Source organism: Microcaecilia unicolor, chromosome 11 (assembly GCF_901765095.1).
Source record: "Microcaecilia unicolor chromosome 11, aMicUni1.1, whole genome shotgun sequence".
Taxonomy (NCBI): domain Eukaryota; kingdom Metazoa; phylum Chordata; class Amphibia; order Gymnophiona; family Siphonopidae; genus Microcaecilia; species Microcaecilia unicolor.
Window position 1 is genome coordinate 96,037,061 of NC_044041.1, and position 22,344 is coordinate 96,059,404.

A 22,344-nucleotide genomic window follows, 5' to 3' on the forward strand; every position below is an offset into this window, starting at 1 on the left:
GGGAATCGGGCTTGGGGGTGTATTTTCAGTGACGTGCTGAGTGTGATATAATGATGCGTTAGTCTGACATACCTTTTGTTGCAGATGAATACTTATCTGAGTTTATTTTTTAAAAATATACTTAGTTGTAGTATCTTATTCAATGTTTTCTTTCTTTATGATGTCTTATAGATGAAGTCAAAGCTTCCCTTTCCATTCCCAGTTCTTCAGAGTATGAAGCAGTCACTGGTGGAGTCCCAGACCCTACTGTTACAGGACCTCATGGCCCTGGACCTCATGAACAAATCCCGCCCACGAAACCACCATGGTTTGATCAACCACAACCCATTGCCCCATGGGGCCAGCAGCAGGTAAGCTCAATAGACTGGATGTTTGCAGGTGAGATGGTTGCATGATCAGCTCTGTGACTTGTGCGTTTGACTGTCTTGTTCAGGGTGTTTGACTTCAGGTATGTTAAAGGGGTGATTGTTCAGGCCTTGTAGAAGATAGGGAGGCTGAACTGCTCTGATCTTAGCGTGAAGCTTTTCTTCCCAATCCTCATCCAGTGATGGAATGTGTCATCAGAGAAACTTGGTTGATTGATTTCAGTCTGCCTACATATGGATCATAAAATCAAAAGTTCTGATTTTAGGTTTAAACCAATAAAATACCCCATTACAAAAAATAAATTTAAAAAAAGTAAAATAGGTGTACTTTCCTGGTACTTTCACACCCTTTTTTTCTTCAGCTGCCTTGGATTCTCTGTTCTGTGTTGAGCATTCCTCAAATGTGTGAAGATATGTATATGATGATTTCACGGAAAAAGATACTTAGCACCACAAAAACACTAAAAGATAATTTTTTAAAAAATACTCTCAAAACCCCTAGTTAATTGGAAAATACCTTTTTTTTTAAAAAGTTTTATAACCATCTAAGAATAGAAACCTTGCATGGTAATGTACTTACAGAATAAAACTAAGTCAAAATGCAAAATTGTATTAATGGCATCTTAGTAAATAATTTTGGGATTGATAGTGGAAACAAATTAGTTCACTTTGAAATTGGGTTGTCAGCTTGTTGGAATGTGAGAGTTCCTATTGATAATTGGAAAGACAAAAGGTAGGAAAGTTACGTGTGTTCTCTGCAGACAAGTAGGGGAATCTAGGCACACAACATGGCGACTTCATCCAACAGAGCCTGTGTACCAGAACTCTCCTCTAGCTCAGAGAAGTCTGATCAGGATCTCTGAGCATGTGCATGGCTTCTGCCCTGCCTTGGGCGCTCCTCTCCCTTCAGTCTTCTTTGTGAACTGGGCATATCAACAGCTATCCTCCTCCTTTTCTCCTTGATTTTCCTCAGACATTTCACTAATTTCACTGCTGAATTTTAAAATCTGCACCGGACTATATCTTGTTTTTTTTTTTTCAAATGTCACTACAAGAATAGCTTTCATTTTGAACTTGTGGCAGCAGTTCCTCTGATGACTGTTCTGTCAGTGTTTCAAGCCTCATCTAAACTCAGGTGTGAGCCCATCAGAATTATGAAGTCTGGCCATAAAACAGCTGCTCGGTTAGGGGCTCTGGAGTGCAAGGCCCACAGGATCAGAACCATAGGAGCCAACTTTTAAAAATGATTGGGGGTGCTGAAATTTTTTTTTTTTTTTTTACAAGCAGTGCGTCCCCCCCCCCCCCCCCAATACCTTAAAATTCTGTCTACTGCAGTCTTCACCTGGGCAGTGGCAGCACCGCTCATAGGCTGCCTGCAACCTGCACCAGGACTTCTTCCCTGAACAGTCCCACCCCTCAGTCCCCCTATACTGTGCAAATATAAAGAGATGCAAATTTCAAAAACTGACATATTTCAATCACTATACTATAGGTTAACAAATACAACAAAAAATGGAAAATATATCATTTTAGTGGACTAAATACATTTTTCAATTAGCTTTCAAAGGCCAAAACCTCTTTCCTCAGGTCAGGACAGTTAGAGGGGTGGAGGATACAGGGCCGTGCAAAAGTCTTCACACCCTTGTAAATATTTTACTGTTGTCTAAAAAAAACATATTTAATTCAAAATGCCTTAAACTATCAGCTTGTTTTAACTGATTTATGTGACATCAAAATATGAAATCAAAAAGCCTTGACTAGTTAAAACTAATTTTACCCGAGTGAACGGCAGTGAAACAAGAAGAGTACAGCTGGCTCCGTCTTCAGCTTCTCCTTCCCTCTCAGCTCAGCTGTGGACCCGCCCTCATTTCCTGTTTATGCAAGGGCGGGACGCTGAGAGGGAAGGAGAAGCTGAAGACAGAGCCAGCTGTACTCTTCTTGTTTCACTGCCGTTCATAGGCGGTCGGTGGCCAAACTGTTTGGGGAGGCTAAAGGGGGCGGGGTTAGGGGTGGGGCCAGGGGTGGAGCTTAAACCATTAATTGTCTGATCACACACAGAAAAAAAAAATAAATGTCACAATACCTTTTATTAAATTTAGATATTAGCTATGTATCATATGTCAAAGAATAAAGTGGTTGCTCAAAGCATATACTAACCACAATCGCTCAACTGCAAAACACTATGCACAACTTTGTGCAAAAACACACTCAGAACCTTACTGTACCATAAATATTACACTGGGCAGAACCTAATACACCAATATACCACCCATACGGAAAATGTAGACCGTCAACAATATTGAAACAAGGGATCATAATATCACAATTCTCATGTAGAGCCACAAAACATCCTAATTCATGTTTAATGTGGGATAAAATGTCATAAATAAGTAAATAAACTTTTAATGTTGAACACCTAATTCTCAAAGTGGACATATTCCAAACACTATAATGAAAATAAAATGATCTTTTCTACCTTTGTTGTCTGGTGACTTTGTTTTTCTGATTGTGCTGGCCCAGTATCCGATTCTGCTGCTATCTGTCCTCTTAACTCCGTTTCCAGGGCTTCCTTTCCATTTATTTGTTTACTTTCCGCCTTTCTTCTTCATTTCTTGTCCTACATCCGTAAGTAAAAGCTGGGTCCTCCGCAAACTTGACTGTCCAGTGGATCCAGCTTTTGCCTATTTTCTTCATCCATGTGCAGTTTTTCTACTCTCTTCCTTTTCTGTTATCTCATCTCCTTCCTCACTCCTCCCTCCCCCTCCATGTCCAGCAACCCTCCTCTCCCTCCCTACCCTCCCCTCCATCTACCCATATCCAGCAACCCTCCTCTCCCCTTCCCTCCATCCAGCAACTCTCCTCTCTCCTTCTTCCACCATGTCCAGCAACCCTCCTCTCCCCTTCCCTCCATCCAGCAACTCTCCTCTCTCCTTCTTCCACCATGTCCAGCAACCCTCCTCTCCCCTTCTTCCACCATGTCCAGCAACCCTCCTCTCCCCTTCCCTCCATCCAGCAACCTTCCTCTCCCCTTCTTCCACCATGTCCAGCAACCCTCCTCTCCCCTTCCCTCCATCCAGCAACCCTCCTCTCCCCTTCTTCCACCATGTCCAGCAACCCTCCTCTCCCCTTCTTCCACCATGTCCAGCAACCCTCCTCTCCCCTTCTTCCACCATGTCCAGCAACCCTCCTCTCCCCTTCCCTCCATCCAGCAACTTTCCTCTCCCCTGCCCTCTCCTCTCCCCTTCTTCAACCATGTGCAGCAACCCTCCTCTCCTCTCCCGTCTGCCCTGTTTCCTTCCTGCCCCCCCCCCCCCCCGTACCTTTAAATATTATAGTTTTGCTGGAGTCGCGGGCAGCCGGCATTGAAGACATCGGCAGGCTTACGCCGGTTCCAGCAGCCTTCCTTTCCCTCGTTGCAAGTCGGATGATGGCTCCGCCCTCGTAGAAACAGGAAATACGTCAGAAGAGGGCGGAGCCATCATCCGACTTGCAACGAGGGAAGGGAAGGCTGCTGGAACCGGCGTAAGCCTGCCGATGTCTTCAATGTCGGCTGCCCGCGACTCCAGCAAAACTATAATATTTAAAGGTACGGCGGGGGGCGGAGCGGGGCAGTGGCGGGCTGGGGAGGCTTAGCCTCCCCAAGCCTCTTATACGGGGCGCCTATGCATGGTGCCGTTCACTCAAGTAAAATTAGTTTTAAGAGCTGGCTGGGCAGCAGGAAGGCAACGAGGGCAGGTTTCAAAATATTGGGGGTGCTCAAGCACCCACAGCACCCACGGAGTCGGCGCCTATGATCAGAACTGTCATTCTATTCCCTCATGGAAACAGATTCACACTTCTGCTTTCACAGGCTTTTTGTGCAATTACAGAGAGCCTTATAAACAAATGGGTGCCCTGAGGCTCAGTTCCAATACATAGAAGTTTATTTATCCCGAAATTCTAGTGCTTGCCAGATATCCACAGTACAGTTCATGGATTCTTCCGTGTGGTGTTTTCAGCAGCCACATTCTAATCATCGGCAGTAATCCAAATTCACTAATATTACTCATGACCAGGAAAGCACTTTTCATTTTTCCTTCAGTGCCAAGACATATGCAACTCTATTCCTCTCCCACAACAGAAAACTGCCTTCTGTGATTTCACTGGCCCTAAGCCTGATACTAAGCCTATAGAAAAACATATTGAGTATGCCTCGGGGCACTTCCTGTTCTCCATGGACACAGTATAATGCAGACACACTGGTACAACTTTCCTGCAGACTGCCTGCCCAGAACGGCCCTCTCAAGCTTGACAGTCTTTTTAACCAATCAGAAGCCAAGGTATGTTTCCCACCTCAAGGATGTAGCAGTCTCCCTCAGTTCAGTTTTTTTTCTGCGCTGCTTAGCAGACCTAGTCCTCTCATGGCATCAGGAAAAGCTGACAATTACTTCAAAACTTTAGTTCTCCACAGCATTTATGGAGCAAATATGTGCCATCCCAAAGGGCCTCATAGGTATTGGAGGGATTGCAGTTTTCTAGTATTCCATGCACTTCTGGCCAGTGGGCTTGCAGACAGTACCTAAGGGTCTTGGCACTGAGGAGGATAAGCTCACTGGTTCACTTCCCTCATCCAAACTCTTGGCATAGCCAGTAAAGCCTGCTTTGGCAGAGCACACAGCAAAACCAATGAAACAAACCTCAGAGCTGTCATCTGCAGAGCTACACCATAAGTCTAAATAAAAATCTCTCGTTCCTATTCATATGACACTAGTGACAATACTAATACTTCTTTCAGACAGTCCTTTATTGTTTAAGGAAGGTAAATGCTCCAATTATTCTACTCCTTCACCAACAACAGTGCAAAAAGTACTCATTCCCCAAGTGTCAAAGAAAAAGAAAGTCTTCTAAATCTGAAGCCATTCAGCTTTCCTCACAAAAAAGCCACTTCAGCTGCTTCTCTGTTCTTCCTCAAAGTATCTCGACTACCTATGCCTACTACTGAATCTAACTTTGCTGCCCCTGAATATACCCAGGATGCAGCTGTCCTAGTTAGTGCAGCTTTTTCAAGAGAGATTGCTACAACCTTCACTATCTCCTCCAACTTCCCAAGGCTTAACAAACCCTGTGCCTTCAACCCTCGACCGTGCTTATTTCTCAGCTGCATGATCCATTTCTAGCACCATCTATTATCCCTAAAAGTCCAAGTGGCAAGATTTTTCTCTTCGTGGATCTCAGACTTACTCTTTAGATGAGGAACATGAACAGCGGTACTGTATTGCATAAAACTGGTTCTATCCCTTTCACGAATAAGGTGTTAAACCTTAGATATGGATAGTGCAAAACAAGGGATTCCCTTGGAGGATGTTAATTACTCCATATCTATTCAAAAATTAATAAAAGACCTGGCCATATGGGCAGGAAAACTTTGAGGCAATTATGAAAGCTATTGATATCCCCGAGGGCTCTATAGCATTGCCAGTTCATACACCTTACAAGGCAGTCAAAGGTATGGCAAAACCCTTTTTCTATGCAACCAATCTCAATGTCTTGACAACAAATATAAAGTGCAGTCAACTCTAGGTTTCAAGAGTCCTCAGCACACTATTTGTTAGTCCTTGAGGCAGTCCTGAATAAAGCTAAACATTCAAAATTTTCTTCACAGTACCCTCCTGGCAAGGACCACAAAGCCTTGGATACAGCTGAGTGTACGTTTTTTTTTTTTTTTCAGGAGCTCTGTTAGCCCCAAGAATAGCTGCTCACCAGCTCCAGATTTTACATTTTCAGCATTCTCAGCTTTATCAAGCATTAGATTCTGTAGCATCTAATGCCGCTGAATCCTTACTTCTTTTCATTTAGGGCTACATTCTGTAACTGGAACCAAAAAAAATGAGTTTTAAGCACTGTTCTATAAACGGCACTGAGTTGGGTGCCGTTTATAGAATCTAATATAATAAAACGCACCCTCAACGTTCTGAGGACAACGTTCTGTGAAGCCATGAAGCCATCTGACGTCACTCCCAGGCTGAAGGGTTCGTGGATTCGTGGTGTGAAGCCTTCAAGCCAGCCAGCCGTCTCTGCCCCGCCCTCGCGTCAAACGTCATGACGTCGAGGGCGGAAAAAAACCCCAAAACAAATCCGGAAGCGAAGCTTCAGGGAAGGAGGCGGCGCTCCCGACGTCTAGCCTTCCCTTCAAAGAAGGCGGAACACAGCGAAGGGAAAGCTAGACGTCGGGAGCGCCGCCTCCTTCCCTGACGCTTCGCTGCACGAACCGCCACGGAGGTAAAGTTAAAAAGAAGAAAAAAAAAAAAAAAGGGATGCATGGATGCGAAGGGGGGGGGAGCGTGGATGCGAAGGGGGGGGAGAAGAGGGCGGGCCAGTCTGGGACATGGGAGAGAGAGGAGCATGGATGCGAGGGGGGGTCATGGAAGGGAGAGAGGGGACTTGCTGGAAAAGGATGAATGGAGGCGGCAGGGGACAGAGGAGCATGGATTGGGAGGGCAGGGCTCAGGGAGAGAGGGGAATTACTGGAAATGGATGAATGGAGGGGGCAGGGGACAGAGGAGCATGGATGGGCATGGATTGGGAGGGCAGGACTCAGGGAGAGAGGGAAATTGCTGGATAGGGATGAATAGAGGGGACAGATGGGCATGGATGGATATGGATTGCAGGGCAGGCCTCAGGGAGAGAGGGCAATTGCTGGATAGGGAAAAATGGAGGGGCCAGGTGACAGAGGAGCATGGATGGGCATGGATTGGAAGGGCAGGACTCAGGGAGAGGGGAATTGCTGGATAGGGATGAATGGAGGGGACAGATGGGCATGGATGGATATGGATTGTAAGGCAGGCCTCAGGCAGAGAGGGGAAATGCTGGATAGGGATGAATGGAGGGGGCAGGTGACAGAGAAACATGGATGGCCATGGATTGGGAGGGCAGGGCTCAGGGAGAGAGGGGAATTGCTGGAAAAGGATGAATGGAGGGGGCAGGGGACAGATGGCCATGGATTGGGAGGGCACGGCTCACACTCTCTCTCTCATATACAATGTCTTTCTGACTCTCACTCTCACACACTCTGTCTCACACTGTATCACATTCACTCTCTATGTGCCACACAGTCACTCACACACTCGCTTGGTCTCATACACTCACTCTCACAGAGAATCTGTGTCTCACACACACACTCTCTCTCTCGCCCACACACACACACACTCTCTCTCACACTGTGTCTCACATACACACTTGCACACACTCTCATTCTCACACATACACTCTCTCACAAACACACTCACACCCAGACTCACTCTCTCTCTCACACACTCACACTTTCACTCTGACTCTCAAACAGTCACTCTCACATACACTCTCCCAAACATACACACTCAGAGGAAAACCTTGCTAGCGCCCGTTTCATTTGTGTCAGAAACGGGCCTTTTTTACTAGTAGCATATATCACTGGGATCCGAACCCAACTTTGGGCATGAGAATTTACACCAACTGAAGCCTGGTGTAAATCCTTGTGCCTAAATTAGACATAGGTCTACCTTATTCTGTAACACCGCATGGAAATTCTAGGAACACCCCTGACCTGCCTGTGTCCCCTACAGCCACGCCCCCTTTCCAATGCCACACTTAAAAATTTACAATCAAATCTTTATAGAATACAGACTATAAGTATGCATGTATAAATTCAAATTGCTAATAATTAACACCAAGTTATTGGTGTTAATTGGCTTGCTATGCAATGAAATTGTGCACATGCAATTTTGAGCACCATATATAGAACTAGGGGGTTAATTTAATTCGTAATACTTGGGACATATATAAAATCGACCTCTTGTATCGCTGCAGTGTCTATTATAGCCAGAAAGGTTGTTTGGCTTAGAGGCTCTGGACTTGAATACCTACAAGACCATTTAGCAGACACACCTTTTGGAGGGGCCCTCAGTTTGGGACTCGCTGTGGAATATGCCTGCATTCCCCTGCTTGTCTGAAGAAAAAGTGAGATTGCTTACCTGTGATAGATGTTCTCCATTGACAGCAGGAGAATGCAGCCACATTTGCCCTCTCCCATCCCCTCAACCCCCCCCCCCCCCCCCCTAAATTCTGAACTTCTAATCCCATTTTAGCGTAGATATAGTAGACTAAAGGGGAAGGAGCACCCAAGACAGCACAGAAAGCCCCACACATGCTCAGAGAGGTCTTGTTTGTGGAACTTTCTTTTTGTTACCAGACCTCTTATTTTTATCAGAGTACAGGTATTCCTTCTTCAGCACCTTTACAAAAGAATTTAGTATAGAGTCAAATTTAGTTCTATTGGTTCCATGTTTCTGTGAGAACTTTTACATCTGGAGTTTTTTCTAGTGCACTGTTTCCATGCCTCTCCTGGTCTCTATGATAACTGTGGAACCTCAGTGTTGCCATGCTGGATTTTCTCCAGGTGCAATGTACAGTACTTTGAGAAGCACAGTTTTATTCTGGAAGGTGACTGGCTTTCAGCTTGAAGGTCACAGGTTCAAGGTTGGTTTTTGCATAATATTAGAAGTTGTGGAACTCGGCTCTGTTTCAAATAGGGCATATTTTACTTTACTGTGCCATATTGCTTTCCTTGACAAGCAGTTCATTGCATGGCTGGAACAGCTAACACTACACTACAGTGTTAAAGGTTAGCTGTGTTGGTTTTCCACAGCAGCTCTGCTCTCTGGTATTGCACACTGCACTGGCCAAAACTCTTGCATACCAGCTTTAACCACCACTGTATCAGCGGTACCACTAGATGTGCGTCACAGTGTGTTTTGCTTCTATTGCACTTTTGCACCTCTTCATTGTACTGGGCAGCTGGCGATATTACAGAGCTACTTTCAATGAAGAGGATTGGCTTAATGGTTAAAGCAACCAGCTGAGAGTGAGCACAAAGATCCAGAGGTTGCTGGTTCAAGTCCCACTGCAGCTTACCATTAATAGTGCATAATGGTGCAAACAGCCATATTCTGCTATACCATCTAGCTCTGGCTCTCAGCCACACTAATTAGCTCCACTACGCAGCCTGGTCAGCCAGTTCTAGTGCACAGCCCCATCACCCAAATCTTTGACACTCTCGGCAAGAAGATAGCTCTGACCTAAGCATTGGACAGCTGATGTGGCTTTTAAGTCACATTTAGCAAGCTACCTTTTAGAGGTAAACTTTTGTTTGGAGAAGATCTAGAGAAGTTAGTTACAGACCTAGGGGATTCTAAGTCTTAGAAATTGCCAGAGGAGAAGCCGAAAGATTCTTTTAAATCTTCTAAGTCTCATCTTAGGTCTCGTGAGGCTAAGTGCTACAAACCAGATAAATCTAACTTTCAGGGTTCCCGCTTCAACAAAGATTAGCCTTCTTTAATGCTAACAGAACTCGGCTTCAAACTCCAGGTAATACAATGCCTCCCGCATTTCCTTATGATGGGGTCTTGGTTCACTCATGTTTCATAATAGCAGGACACCTCTTCAGGTTTCATGAGGAGTGGACCATAATTACCTCAGACCAATGTGTCTTGGAAATGCTAAAGCAGGGTTACAGACTAGAGTTCTCCCACTCTACTGCAGATTTTTCTTGGGATCTCCATGCAAGCTTCAGCCCAGATGTTGAGCAGTTCAAGCCATCTTGCAAACATTTCATTTAGGCACAGTAGAGACTGTCCCTAGTTGTGTTTGGGGAATGGAAAGTTATTCCATTCGCTTTATAGTTCCAAAGAAGAGGGATTCCTTCCACCTAGGTTTGGTCTTCAAAAGAGTCAGCAGTGTTAAAGGTTCAACATTTCACAGTAGGAACATTGCAGTCTGTAATAGTTTCAGTCCAGCAGCGAGAGTTTCTAACCTCCATGGATCACAAGGAAACATACTTTCATATTCTCATTTGGCCTCCCCACAAAGATTTCTGTGATTTGCAATTCTTGGAAGCCATTATCAGTTTATGGCTGTGCCATTCAGCCTTTCCCCATATCCAAGGACATTTTTTCAAGGTCATAGTAGTGGCAGCCTTACTTCACAAGGCTGGATTGCAGGTTCATTCATACCTCGACAATTGGCTGATTTGTGGCCCTTCGTATCAAGAGAGTGTGCAACTCTTCTTCAGTTCTTAAGATTGGACTTCACTGTCACCAAGAGTCAGTTGTTTCCAACACAAACCTTGGAGTGTCTGGAAGTTGTATTCGGCATTGTCTTAGGGCAGACATTTCTTCCTATTGCTCATCAGCAAAGGATTCACACAAAAGTCTGGATCTGTTTTCCTTACATTTCCCCGGGTGTGGAAATATGTTCAAGTTCTGGGCATAATGGCCTCTATCTTGGACTTTCTTCCATGGGCCACTTTAATGGACCCTTCTCAGCTTTTCGTCTTCATCTCTCTTGGACCTTTCAATCCAAACTCGGCCTCAACTAGTGGTTTCAGTGCATCCTTCCTCTAATAATTAAGTGCACTTTCTGCATGCTGTTATCTGCAGCTCATGTGCTTTAGGGTGCAGTACATTTTGGATTCTTTCCAGGAGTTCGACGGTCTTCTGCCTCCTGAATTGCTGGATGTGGAGATGGGGCTAGCATATTTGGTGGAGTCCTTTTATGACTTATTAGAGCTTCGGTCAAGCAGATGTCTTTGGTGGTCCTAGCCTGTCGTTTCCTGTGGTTGTGCCACTGGGCGGAAAATGCAGCTTCAAACAGGGGTTGGTTAAGCCCCTTTTTTAGGGCCAGCTGTTTGGTGAGGACAGCGAAGTTGGTGAATGATGTGAGTGACTCAGATTCAGCGTCTTCCTGAGGGCAAGTCTATACGTTCTTTCCAGTCAGGTCAAGCTTTCCCTCGTTTGAATGATTCTAGGTGCTATCGTCCAGGATGACCTAGTTTAATCAGAGGTATAGGTATCAGCCCAAGTAGGGTTTTGGAACTCCAGGCTTTGTCCTGTTGAGATCCTCCGGATTTCTCCTGTAGAGGTGACAGTGTGCACAGGCCTGTCTTTTCTTTCTAAGGTGGTTTCTTCCTTTTATTTCATTCAGCCTTTGTTTCTTCCCGCTTGTTTGATGTTCACCGTGTACTCCTGCAGTATTTGGAAGTGACCAGCGAGTTCCGTCAATCAAATCATTTATTTGTACTTTACTCAGGATCTCAGAAAGGTAATGTGGCTTTCAAAGCCACGGTAGCCGCCTTGACCCAATCACATCCGTGTGTTTACTAGTGGATAAACCACTTCCGGCCAGGTTTTGGGCATATTCTACCTGAGCTGTTAACAATTTCCTGGGCAGAAGCCTATCAGTTCTCCCAGGAGAAAATATGTACGGCAGCTATTGTCTTCCTTGTGTTTCTTCTTCAGATACTACTGTTAGGATGTCTCTGCTTGGTCGGATGTATCTCTCTTGGAGTATCGGTGCTATCTGCAGGAGCTTCAGGTTCCCATTCTACTTAAGGACTGCTTTGCTACATCCTGTAAGTCTCTGGATCCGTATGCTACTGACACTAAGGAAAAAAAAATGGCCTTACCTGATAATTTTCTTTCCTTTAGTTGCAGCAGATTAATCCAGAGGCCCACCCTGTTTTTTGTGGGGTTCCTATTGGTTAATTCTCTATGTTGGACTGTGTTGCTGCATTTTTTTATATTTTAGATGGAATATTGTGATCAGTTTGTGTTTGCAGTTCTTAGTTTGTCATTTTTCCCAGTGGGGAAGGGGAAATGTTATAATTCTGTTTCCTTCTGCTTTGTTATGAGAAATACTGACTGACCAAAGTAGCGTTATGTCCTATAACAGTTCAGTTCAGTGCTTACTATCTCCACCTGCTTGTAGATGGTCACAACCCACACATCTCTGGATTCATCTGTTGCAACTAAAGGAAAGATAATTATCAGGTAAGACATAATTTTTTGTTATACTTGCTAGACCACTCTGAGCAGAGTGGGGTACAGTCTACAATAATCAGAAAAGGAAAGGAACTCCATTAATTGTAAACCGTATAGTTGCCTCAGGGATCACTTGTGGTAAAACAAGTGCTGAAAATAAATAAAATTAAAATAGTAAAGTAAGCAGTCACACGGAGAATTAAAAGAAAGGATTCCAGGAAAGGAGAAGGGGGGAAGGAGATGCAAACCAGCCATACGGGGAATAAAAAAAGGGGAAACCAAGGAAGGAGAAGGGGGAGGAGGAGTTAACAAAATAGTAACTGGTGGTCCATGTCAACCTGTCCCTCCAAAAGCCTGTCTAAAAAGCCAGGTCTTTAACTCAGCTTTAACTCAGAGGAGCAGCGCAATACCTGAGTGTCTCAATCGGCCGGAGCAGAACGGAGCGGCCCGCTGACTAATAATTCCTGCGGAGCCACTGCAACAAAGCGACAAACAGTCCCGACGGATCACCGCTGCCTCCTGTAGCGAAGCAGTAGCACTGGGACGAACCGATTCACCCTGCAGATCCCGCTGACCGTGGAAAAAGGGTTGATGCTACGGGAACTGACTGCAGCTCTTCGAGAACTGAGGTGAGCCACCGGGAACTGACCCGCAATTCCCCCGCTCACATCTCACACCTATTCCCGATCTAGTTAGACAGGAGAGGGAAGGCCGGGAATCACAGAGTAAGGGGAAGAAAAGGTTTGCCCGGCGCGCTTACAAGCCCAACACACCAGAGATCAATACGCCACGTGGATGTGAACCACCCGCAGAACAGGGCCGAAGTCGCTCCCGAAGCTCACGGTCCGACGGCGTACTCCTCGGCAGAACATTCCGGGAGGGATCCTCTCGAGTGGGATGCCCTGGTTGACCAGGCCTCAGCCTCGCCGACCCGGGAACCCTCACACCGCCGTCGCGCCCCCCCCTGGCAGGAATTGCCCGGGAATCGAGTCACAGCGGAGCGAGGAGAGAGCCCGCCAGGAACCTACCGACGGCTCGTGTGGCCCGCCTCGGCTTGGCGCCCCTGCCCATCAACCCGTCCACGCGGACGTGACCTGCCCGCGTGGCGGCACCTGAAGCACCCGACCGGGAGACTCCATCGCTGGCCAGCACCACTCATCCAGGTTTAAACGCACCACCGTTTAAACCTCAACGGAGCTCCAGGTCCAGACGGCAAGCTAAGTGATTTGTTTTCTGCCACAGATCGTCCCAGTCCGTCTTCTCTGTCTTTTCCTGCGTGTTCCGGTCCTGCCGCTCAGCTCTCCTCTGTTCCAGCCCACCTAATCCAGCCTGTTCCAGAGTGTTTCAGCCCTGCTGCCCAGCTCTCCTCTGCCCCATCTTGTTCCAGTCCGCCTGTTCCAGCCAGCTCCAGCTCACTCCAGTCCTGCCGCCCAGCTCGCCCAGCCGCAGTCCGTCGGATCCAGCTTCTCCCTGTTTGTTCCAGCTACCTGCTCCTGCCTCTCCCCGCTTGTTCCAGCTACCTGCTCCAGTCCTGCCGCCCAGCCGCAGTCCGTCGGATCCAGCTTCTCCCTGTTTGTTCCAGCTACCTGCTCCTGCCTCTCCCTGCTTGTTCCAGCTACCTGCTCCAGTCCTGCCGCCCAGCTTGCCCAGCTGCAGTCTGTCGGATCCAGCTTCTCCCTGTTTGTTCCAGCTACCTGCTCCTGCCTCTCCCTACTTGTTCCAGCTACCCGCTCCAGCTTACCGCGGTCCGTTGAATCCAGCCTCTCCCTGCTTGTTCCAGCCGCAGTCCGCCCGATCCAGCCGGATTCAGCTTCTCCCTGCTTATACCAGCCATCCACTCCAGCTTGTCCCAACCAGCCTACTATCTGCTCCAGCTTACTGCAGTCCGTCGGATCCAGCTTCTCCCTGCTTGTTCCAGCCATCTACTCCAGCTTGTTCCAACCCGCTTACTACTTGCTCCAGCTTACTGCAGTCTGTCGGATCCAGCTTCTCCCTGCTTGTTCAAGCCGTAGTCCGTCGGATCCAGCTTCTCCCTGTTTGTTCCAGCCGTAGTCCGTCAGATCCAGCTTCTCCCTGTTCCAGCCATCTGCTCCAGCCTGTTCCAGCCTGCCTGACCCAGTTCATTCAGCTCATCCCAGTCCATCTGCACCAGCCTGTTCTAGTCCGCCTCCTCCAGCCTGTTCCAGCCCGCCTGACCCAGCTCATCCAGCTCGTCCCAGTCCATCTGCACCAGCCTGTTCCAGTCCGCCTGATCCAGCCTGTTCCAGTCCGCCTGATCCAGCTCCTCCCTGATCCAGCTTGTTCCTGTCCACCTGATCCAGCCTCTCCCTGCCTGTTCCAGCTTGTTCCAGATACCTGCTCCGGCTTGTTCCAGCTACCTGCTCCAGCTTCTCCCAGTCCGTCGGTGGACAGTCATCTGTTTCATTGACTCAAGTCGCTACCTAAAATCCTACTGCTCTCTATCATGTTGAAATTCTACTTACTAATTGCTATTTAAATTCTGCAATATTGTAGACTTTGAGGCTTAAACTGCACCTCATCGCAAATCCTCATTTTATTTGCTTTATTAATTGCCGCTCTTCAATCTGCAATATTGCTAGCATTTAGGCTTAGCTGCATCTCACTGTAATCTACTTTAATTTTTGATTGAACTGCTTTAATGCTAATGTTTAAATCCTCAAGTTGTTACCTCGACTTCTAATGCATATTGTACACCTACTTTAACTGTTGACTGAATTCCTTTACTCTATCCCAACTGCTGATTGAATTCCTCTAGACACTATCACTCCCTATGCCTTAGCTGTTACCTGCTGTCCCAGTCCTAGCCTTCCTGCCTTCCTCCTCTACTCCTATCACCTTAGCCACTTCACATTTATCCGCATCCACCTTAGCCCTATATATGGCCCCTATACACACTCTCTTCATCGCCCTGTCCCTTCCTAACATCTTCCCCCCTCCCCCTCCACTGTCTACCTCAGGAACTCATTGCCCACCCTTGTCCCCTCCCGTCCACTCCCCAGCTCTCCTGCCCCCCATATCATTCCTAGCTCTCAACCTTCTACACTTCCTCCCCACCATTAACCCATCCCCATTCCTCCTTAATACATCCCGTCTTCGTCATCTTCGTCGACCCTCCTCCCCCACCCTCCTCCGCACTCTCTTACTCCTTCTCCTACTTTCCGCAGGGGACATCAATCCCAATCCAGGTCCCCCTCACCTCTCCTCTCCATATCTACGTAACCGGTCCCAGAATGCCTCCAATCTCATCCCTATTCCCTTTCTCCCCCCCGCTTCCCTCCCCTTCTCGTGTGCCCTATGGAATGCCCACTCAGTATGCAACAAACTCTCCTTCACTCACGATTTATTCATCTCCCGTTCCCTTCAACTGCTTGCTTTAACTGAAACTTGGATAACCCCTAACGACACTGCCTCAATCGCAGCCCTATGCCATGGAGGATATCTTTTCTCCCACACTCCCCGCACAGATGCACGCGGTGGAGGCGTTGGGTTTCTTCTCTCACCCTCCTGTAGTTTCCAACCCCTCCTCCTGCCACTGCTTCTCATCCTTCGAAACTCATGCCATCCGGCTATTCTACCCGACTCCACTCAGAGTTGCAGTCATCTACCGCCCCCCTGATAAGCCCCTCTCTTCATTCCTTACTGACTTCGACGCTTGGCTCACCGTCTTTCTTGATCCCTCATCTCCATCCCTCATTCTTGGTGATTTTAATATTCACGTTGTCAACCCATCCAACTCCTACGCTTCTAAATTCCTCTCTCTGACATCCTTCTTTAACCTCCAACTATGCTCTACCACCCCTACTCACCTTAATGGCCATTGTCTAGACCTCATTCTCTTCTCTTCCTGCTCACCTTCCAACTTCTGCACCTCAGTCCTTCCAATCTCAGATCATCACTTAATCACCCTCACACTTCACCACCCTCCCCCTCAACCTCGCCCAACTATAACCACTGCCTTCAGGAATCTCCAAGCTGTCGACCCCCCTACCCTATCCTCTCACATCTCCAATCTCTTCCCTTCCATCTCATCTTCTGAATCTGTCGACACGGCTGTCTCTACCTACAATGAAATTCTCTCCACTGCTCTGGACACCCTAGCACCTTCTGTCTCTCGCCCCACTAAGCGCATTAATCCTCAGCCCTGGTTAACCCCTTGCATCCGTTACCTTCGCTCCTGCACCAGATCTGCTGAACGACTCTGGAGGAAATCTCGCACCCTGCCAGACTTCACCCATTACAAATTCATGTTATCCTCCTTCCAGTCCTCCCTATTCCTTGCCAAACAGGAATATTACTCTCAACTAACCAATTCTTTTGGCTCCAACCCTCGTCGCCGCTTCGCCACCCTCAACTCCCTACTTAAAGTGCCCTCCGCTCCCACCCCCCCCTTCACTCTCTCCTCAAACACTAGCTGATTACTTCCGCGATAAAGTGCAGAAGATAAACCTTGAATTCACTTCCAAGCCTTCTCCTCCCTGTGACTTCTTAACCCACTCCCTCAACCAACCCAACCTGGCCGCCTCCTCCTCCTTCCCTGAGATCACCGAAGAGGACACTGCTCGCCTTCTTTCTTCCTCTAAGTGCACCACCTGTTCCTCTGATCCCATTCCCACCAATCTGCTTAACAACGTCTCTCCTACAGTTATCCCCTCAATCTGTCACATCATCAACCTCTCTCTCTCCACTGCTACTGTCCCTGACACCTTCAAGCATGCTGTAGTCATACCACTTCTCAAAAAACCTTCACTTGACCCCACCTGTCCCTCCCAACTACCGCCCCATCTCTCTTCTACCCTTCCTCTCCAAATTACTTGAACGCGCTGTCCACAGCCACTGCCTCGATTTCCTCTCCTCTCAGGCCGTCCTCGATCCGCTTCAATCCGGCTTTCGCCCACTACACTCGACAGAAACAGCACTCTCTAAAGTCTGCAATGACCTGTTCCTTGCCAAATCCAAAGGTCACTATTCCATCCTCATCCTCCTCGACCTATCGGCCGCCTTTGACACCGTTAATCATAATTTACTTCTTGACACACTGTCCTCATTCGGGTTCCAGGGCTCTGTCCTCTCCTGGTTCTCTTCGTACCTTTCCCAACGCACCTTCAGAGTATTTTCTAATGGCTCTTCTTCCACCCCCATCCCGCTCTCTGTTGGGGTTCCTCAAGGATCTGTCCTTGGACCGCTTCTTTTCTCGATCTACACCTCTTCCCTGGGCTCGCTGATCTCATCACATGGTTTCCAGTACCATCTCTATGCTGATGACACCCAGCTTTATCTCTCCACTCCCGACATCACAGTCGAAACCCAGGCCAAAGTTTTGGCCTGCCTCTCTGACATCGCTGCCTGGATGTCCAACCGGCATCTGAAACTGAACATGGCAAAGACCGAGCTCCTTGTCTTTCCACCCAAACCCTCTTCTCCTCTTCCCCCACTTTCCGTCTCTGTTGACAACGCCCTCATCCTCCCCGTCTCTTCAGCCTGCAATCTCAGAGTCATCTTCGACTCCTCCCTCTCCTTCTCTGCCCATATCCAGCAGACAGCTAAAACCTGTCGCTTCTTCCTCTTTAATATTAGCAAAATTTGCCCATTCCTCTCTGAACAGACCACCCGAACCCTCGTCCACTCGCTCGTTACCTCTCGTCTTGACTATTGCAACCTTCTTCTCGCTGGCCTCCCGCTTAGCCATCTATCCCCCCTTCAATCTGTCCAAAATTCCGCCACACGTCTTATCTACCGCGTGAATCGATACCCTCATATCACCCCTCTCCTCAAGTCGCTTCACTGGCTCCCGATCCGCTATCGTATACAGTTCAAGCTTCTCCTATTGACCTTCAAGTGCACTCAATCTGCAGCCCCCCTTTACCTCTCTACCCTCCTCTCCCCGTATGTTCCCACCCGTAACCTCCGCTCTCAGGACAAATCACTACTATCTGTACCCTTCTCTACCACCGCTAACTCCAGACTCCGCCCCTTCTGCCTCACATCACCTTATGCCTGGAACAGACTTCCCGAGCCCATACGCCATGCGCCCTGCCCTCCCTGCCCATCTTCAAGTCCTTACTCAAAGCCCATCTCTTCTCCCTTGCTTTTGGCGCCTAACCACCTTCCCCATTCATGTCACCTACACTGACTACATAGTTTATAACCTTTAGATTGTAAGCTACCTACATTGACTACCTAAGTTGTAAGTTACCTACACTGACTACATAGTTTGTAACCTTTAGATTGTAAGCTCTCTTGAGCAGGGACTGTCCTTTCCCATGCTAAACTTGTACAGCGCTGCGTAACCCTGGCAGCGCTATAGAAATGCTAAGTAGTAGTAGTAAATTCTTAAACAAGAGATTACTACGAAGTGAGAGATGAAGATTATTCCAGGTATGAGGTGAAAGGAAGAAAAAAGCACTATGCCTGGTTGACTCAAAATGGGCGGACTTGGGACTTAGAAGGACAAGACTGTGATTTGTTTAAAAATGAGCAGATTGTAACAAGGACAATTACTATTCTTTATAAAATGGCAAAAACCTGGGATCAGATTTACAACAATGTGCTAAAAATGCTTTTAAAACCTTTAAGAATAAACAAAGAAGAAAAACCTTTGCAAAAACGCAAACCAAAACAGCACAAAAGTAAAGGTGAGAAAAATCGATTATGGTGATAAATAACGCTTTATTATGTTGCATTATTCATCACCAAGACTGATTTTGGAACTCCTTTTTTGTCACTTTTGCTTTTGTGCTGTTTTGATTTAAAACCTTTAAAACACAGATTTTATAGAAGGAGGGCCCTCTTGAGTAAAAAAAAAAACAAAAAACCCAGAAGATTTAGAAGCGAGGGTTGTTAGTGCTTGTGGCTTATGTTCTGGCTATATGTTTAAGTAGACTATCATTGACTAGGCAGTCGAGGGTTCGGTTAATACCGCCTTCTGGGGTAGAATTGTTGATAAAGGTTTCGGTATTTATTTATTTTATTTTGGTTTATTAGGTATTCCGCCAATTGCCTGATGCCATCTGGGCAGTTTACAGTACAAATATACGTTGATGCCTCTGGAGGTTGAGAGGAAAGGTTCCAAAGTGTGCTGCAACAGTTGTCTTTTGAGACACTGCATCTTTGACGTTTTCATCAAAGTGGTTGTCTTCTTGACAAGAGTATCTATCAGATTGTTATGAAGATCCTCTCTTAAAAGCTCATAGCCAAGTGGTTCAATGTGCAGTAATGGCTATGGCTGCAGCTCAGGCTGTGGTGTAATAGTATCTTAGTATTGTGTTTTGGATGAAGGTGGGAAATCCTCTCAGTTTTCTGCAGGGGAAGGGTCCAGTACTAATGAGGGAATCTGATTCCTTTTGGTCTGTTGGTTTGCCCTTTGAAAGGTCACGTTGGAGATGTTAATGATGCTGCTTCAACCTTATTGCAGGCACACATGAGGTTGACTACTGATAACATTCTCGTATTTATAAGTTTGTGAGGTATAATGTTCAGAAAGAACTTTCTGTCCCTTTAAATCCTCAGTTGTGCAGATTTTAGCCTTCACACAGGAGGGGCACAAGAAACGACCGGCTCTGGTTTTATTAAAGGTGCAAGTAGCACTGGATCTCCTGTGGACCCTTTTTAAAAAATCGGAGTTACATTGGCCACCCTCCATTCTTCCGGTACCACGCTCGATTTTAAAGATAAATTATATATTACTAACAATAGTTCCACAAGTTCATTTTTCAATCCTGTCAGTACTCTGGGATGAATACCATCCGGTTCAGGAGATTTTCTACTCTTCAGTTTGTCAAATTCCCCATTATATCCTCCAGGTTTATAGAGATTTCATTCAGTTTCTCCGACTCTTGAGCTCTGAATACCATTTCTGGCACCAGTATCTCTCCCAAATCTTCCGCTATGGCTTTGTCTTCCCTGATTGCTCCTTTTATCCCCCGGTCATCTAGTGGTCCAACCGATTCTTTTGCCAGCTTCTTACTTTAATATACCTAAAAAAAATTATACAATGAACCCCTAGGTCTCACTAAATCTCAGGCATTGTTGACTAGGCATGCTATGTCTGCGGCGAGAGTTGTGTTAGTTGCCCATTGGAAATCTCCTACCGTCCCTCCTTTGGTGAGATGGTTAAACAAATTATGGTTCATTTGTGAAATGGAGAGACTCTGGGCTGTGCTTCGTCATACTTTGGCGAAATGGGAAGCAATATGGGAACCCTTCCTGAGGCATTGCTGTTATTAAGATGGGTGTGGGGGGGGGGGGGGAAGGGCGTTGTTTTCAGTGGGAGGGTCTGTTGGTTGGTTATGGGGAGGGTGTGAGGGTACTTGATCAAAAATACCAAAAAATATGGGGTTCTAGTTTGTAACCATAGCTGCACTGAGATTGTTTTTGTATGTTCTTACATTGTGGCAGAGTTTATGCTCTAGGGTACTCTGGTTGTGTTTATCTTGAACAGCATTTTTCATTTACTGTTATGTTTTACCTGCTGTTGTATTGTCTTTTCAATGCTCAATAAAGACAAAAAAAATTATACTATGTGTTTTTGCCTCCAACACAATAAGTCTCTCTTTTTCTTCCTTATCAGCGCTCTGCATTTGACTTGACATTCCTTATGCTGTTTCTTATTATTTTCAGTCTGTTCCATTTTCTAAAGGATTTTCTTTTAGCTCTAATAGCTTCATTCACCTCACTTTTTAACCATGCCAGCTGTCGTTTGGTCTTCCTTCCTCCTTTTTTAATACACGGAATATATTTGGCCCGGGCTTCCAGATGGTATTTTTGAACAGCATCCACGCCTGATGTAAATTTTTGACCCTCGCAGCCGCTCCTTGTAAGTTTTTTTTTTTTTTTCACCATTCTCATTTTATCATAGTCTCCTTTTTGAAAGGTAAATGCTAATGTATTGCATTTCCTTTGTATACTTACTCCAAAGCTAATATCACATCTGATAATATTATGATCACTGTTATCAAACGCCCCCATCACCGTTACCTGCTGCACCAGATCATTCCCTCCACTAAGGACTAGGTCTAGAATTTTTCCTTCTCATGTCGGCTTCTGTACCAGCTGCTCCATAAAGCAGTCCTTGATTTCTTCAAGGAATTTTACCTCTCTAGTATGCTCTGATGTTACATTTACCCAGTCAATATCGGGGTAATTTACTTATTACGTTTGTACCCCACATTTTCCCACCTATTTGCAGGCTCAATGTGGCTTTCATAGTACTGTGAAATCACCCATTATTATTATGTTGGCCGGTTTGTTAACCTCCCTAATTTCCTTTAACATTTCTACATCCGTCTGTTGATCCTGGCCAGGCGGACAGTAGTACACTCCTATCACTATCCTTTTCCTCTTTACACATGGAATTTCAATCCATAGGGATTCCAAGATGTGTTTTGTTTCCTGCAGAATTTTCAATCTGTTTGATTCAAGGCCCTCCTTAACATACAATGATACTTCTCCACCAATTCGATCCACCCTATAACTATGATATAATTTGTACCCCAGTATGAGAGTGTCCCACTGGTTATCCTTCTTCCACCAGGTCTCAGAGATGCCTATTATGTCTAATTTTTCATTTAGTGCAATATATTCTAACTCTCCCATCTTATTTCTTAGGCTTCTGGCATTCGCATATAGACATTTCAAACTGTTTGTTGTTCCTATTTACCTGATGCTCAGTATTTGACAGTATTAATTTGCAATCTTTTGTCTGATTTTTATTTATGGACACCTGATCTACTCTGGTCTCTTTTGCAACCTCACTATTGGGATACCCTATCTTCCCTGTTTTTGTGATATCTTTAAAAGATACCTTATTCTGAGCCATACGCTTTTGAGTGACTGTCAGCCTTCCCCCAGTTTCTGGTTTAAATACTGCTCTATCTCCTTTTTAAATGCCGATGCCAGCAGCCTGGTCCCACCCTGGTTAAGGTGAAGCCCATCTTTTCGGAATAGGATCCCCCTTCCCCAGAATGTTACCCAGTTCCTAACAAATCTAAAACCCTCCTCCCTGCACCATCGTCTCATCCACGCATGGAGACTCCAGAGCTCTGCTTGTCTCTTGGGCCCTGTGCATGGAATGGGTAGCACTTCAGAATATGCTACCCTGGAGGTTCTGGAGTTAAGCTTTCTATCTGAGA

At 46.3% G+C, this 22,344-nt stretch overlaps 1 protein-coding gene across 5 annotated transcripts in view; it reads left to right on the forward strand.

Moving 5' to 3' along the window:
* Positions 1–22,344, forward strand: part of CHERP (calcium homeostasis endoplasmic reticulum protein) — a 117,176-nt gene that overhangs the window by 55,508 nt on the left and 39,324 nt on the right. For all 5 annotated transcript variants that reach the window (XM_030217786.1, XM_030217785.1, XM_030217789.1 and 2 more), the window contains one exon: positions 172–350. In XM_030217786.1, coding sequence (XP_030073646.1) covers positions 172–350 — 179 coding nt within the window. The remainder of the gene's footprint in view (positions 1–171; positions 351–22,344) is intronic.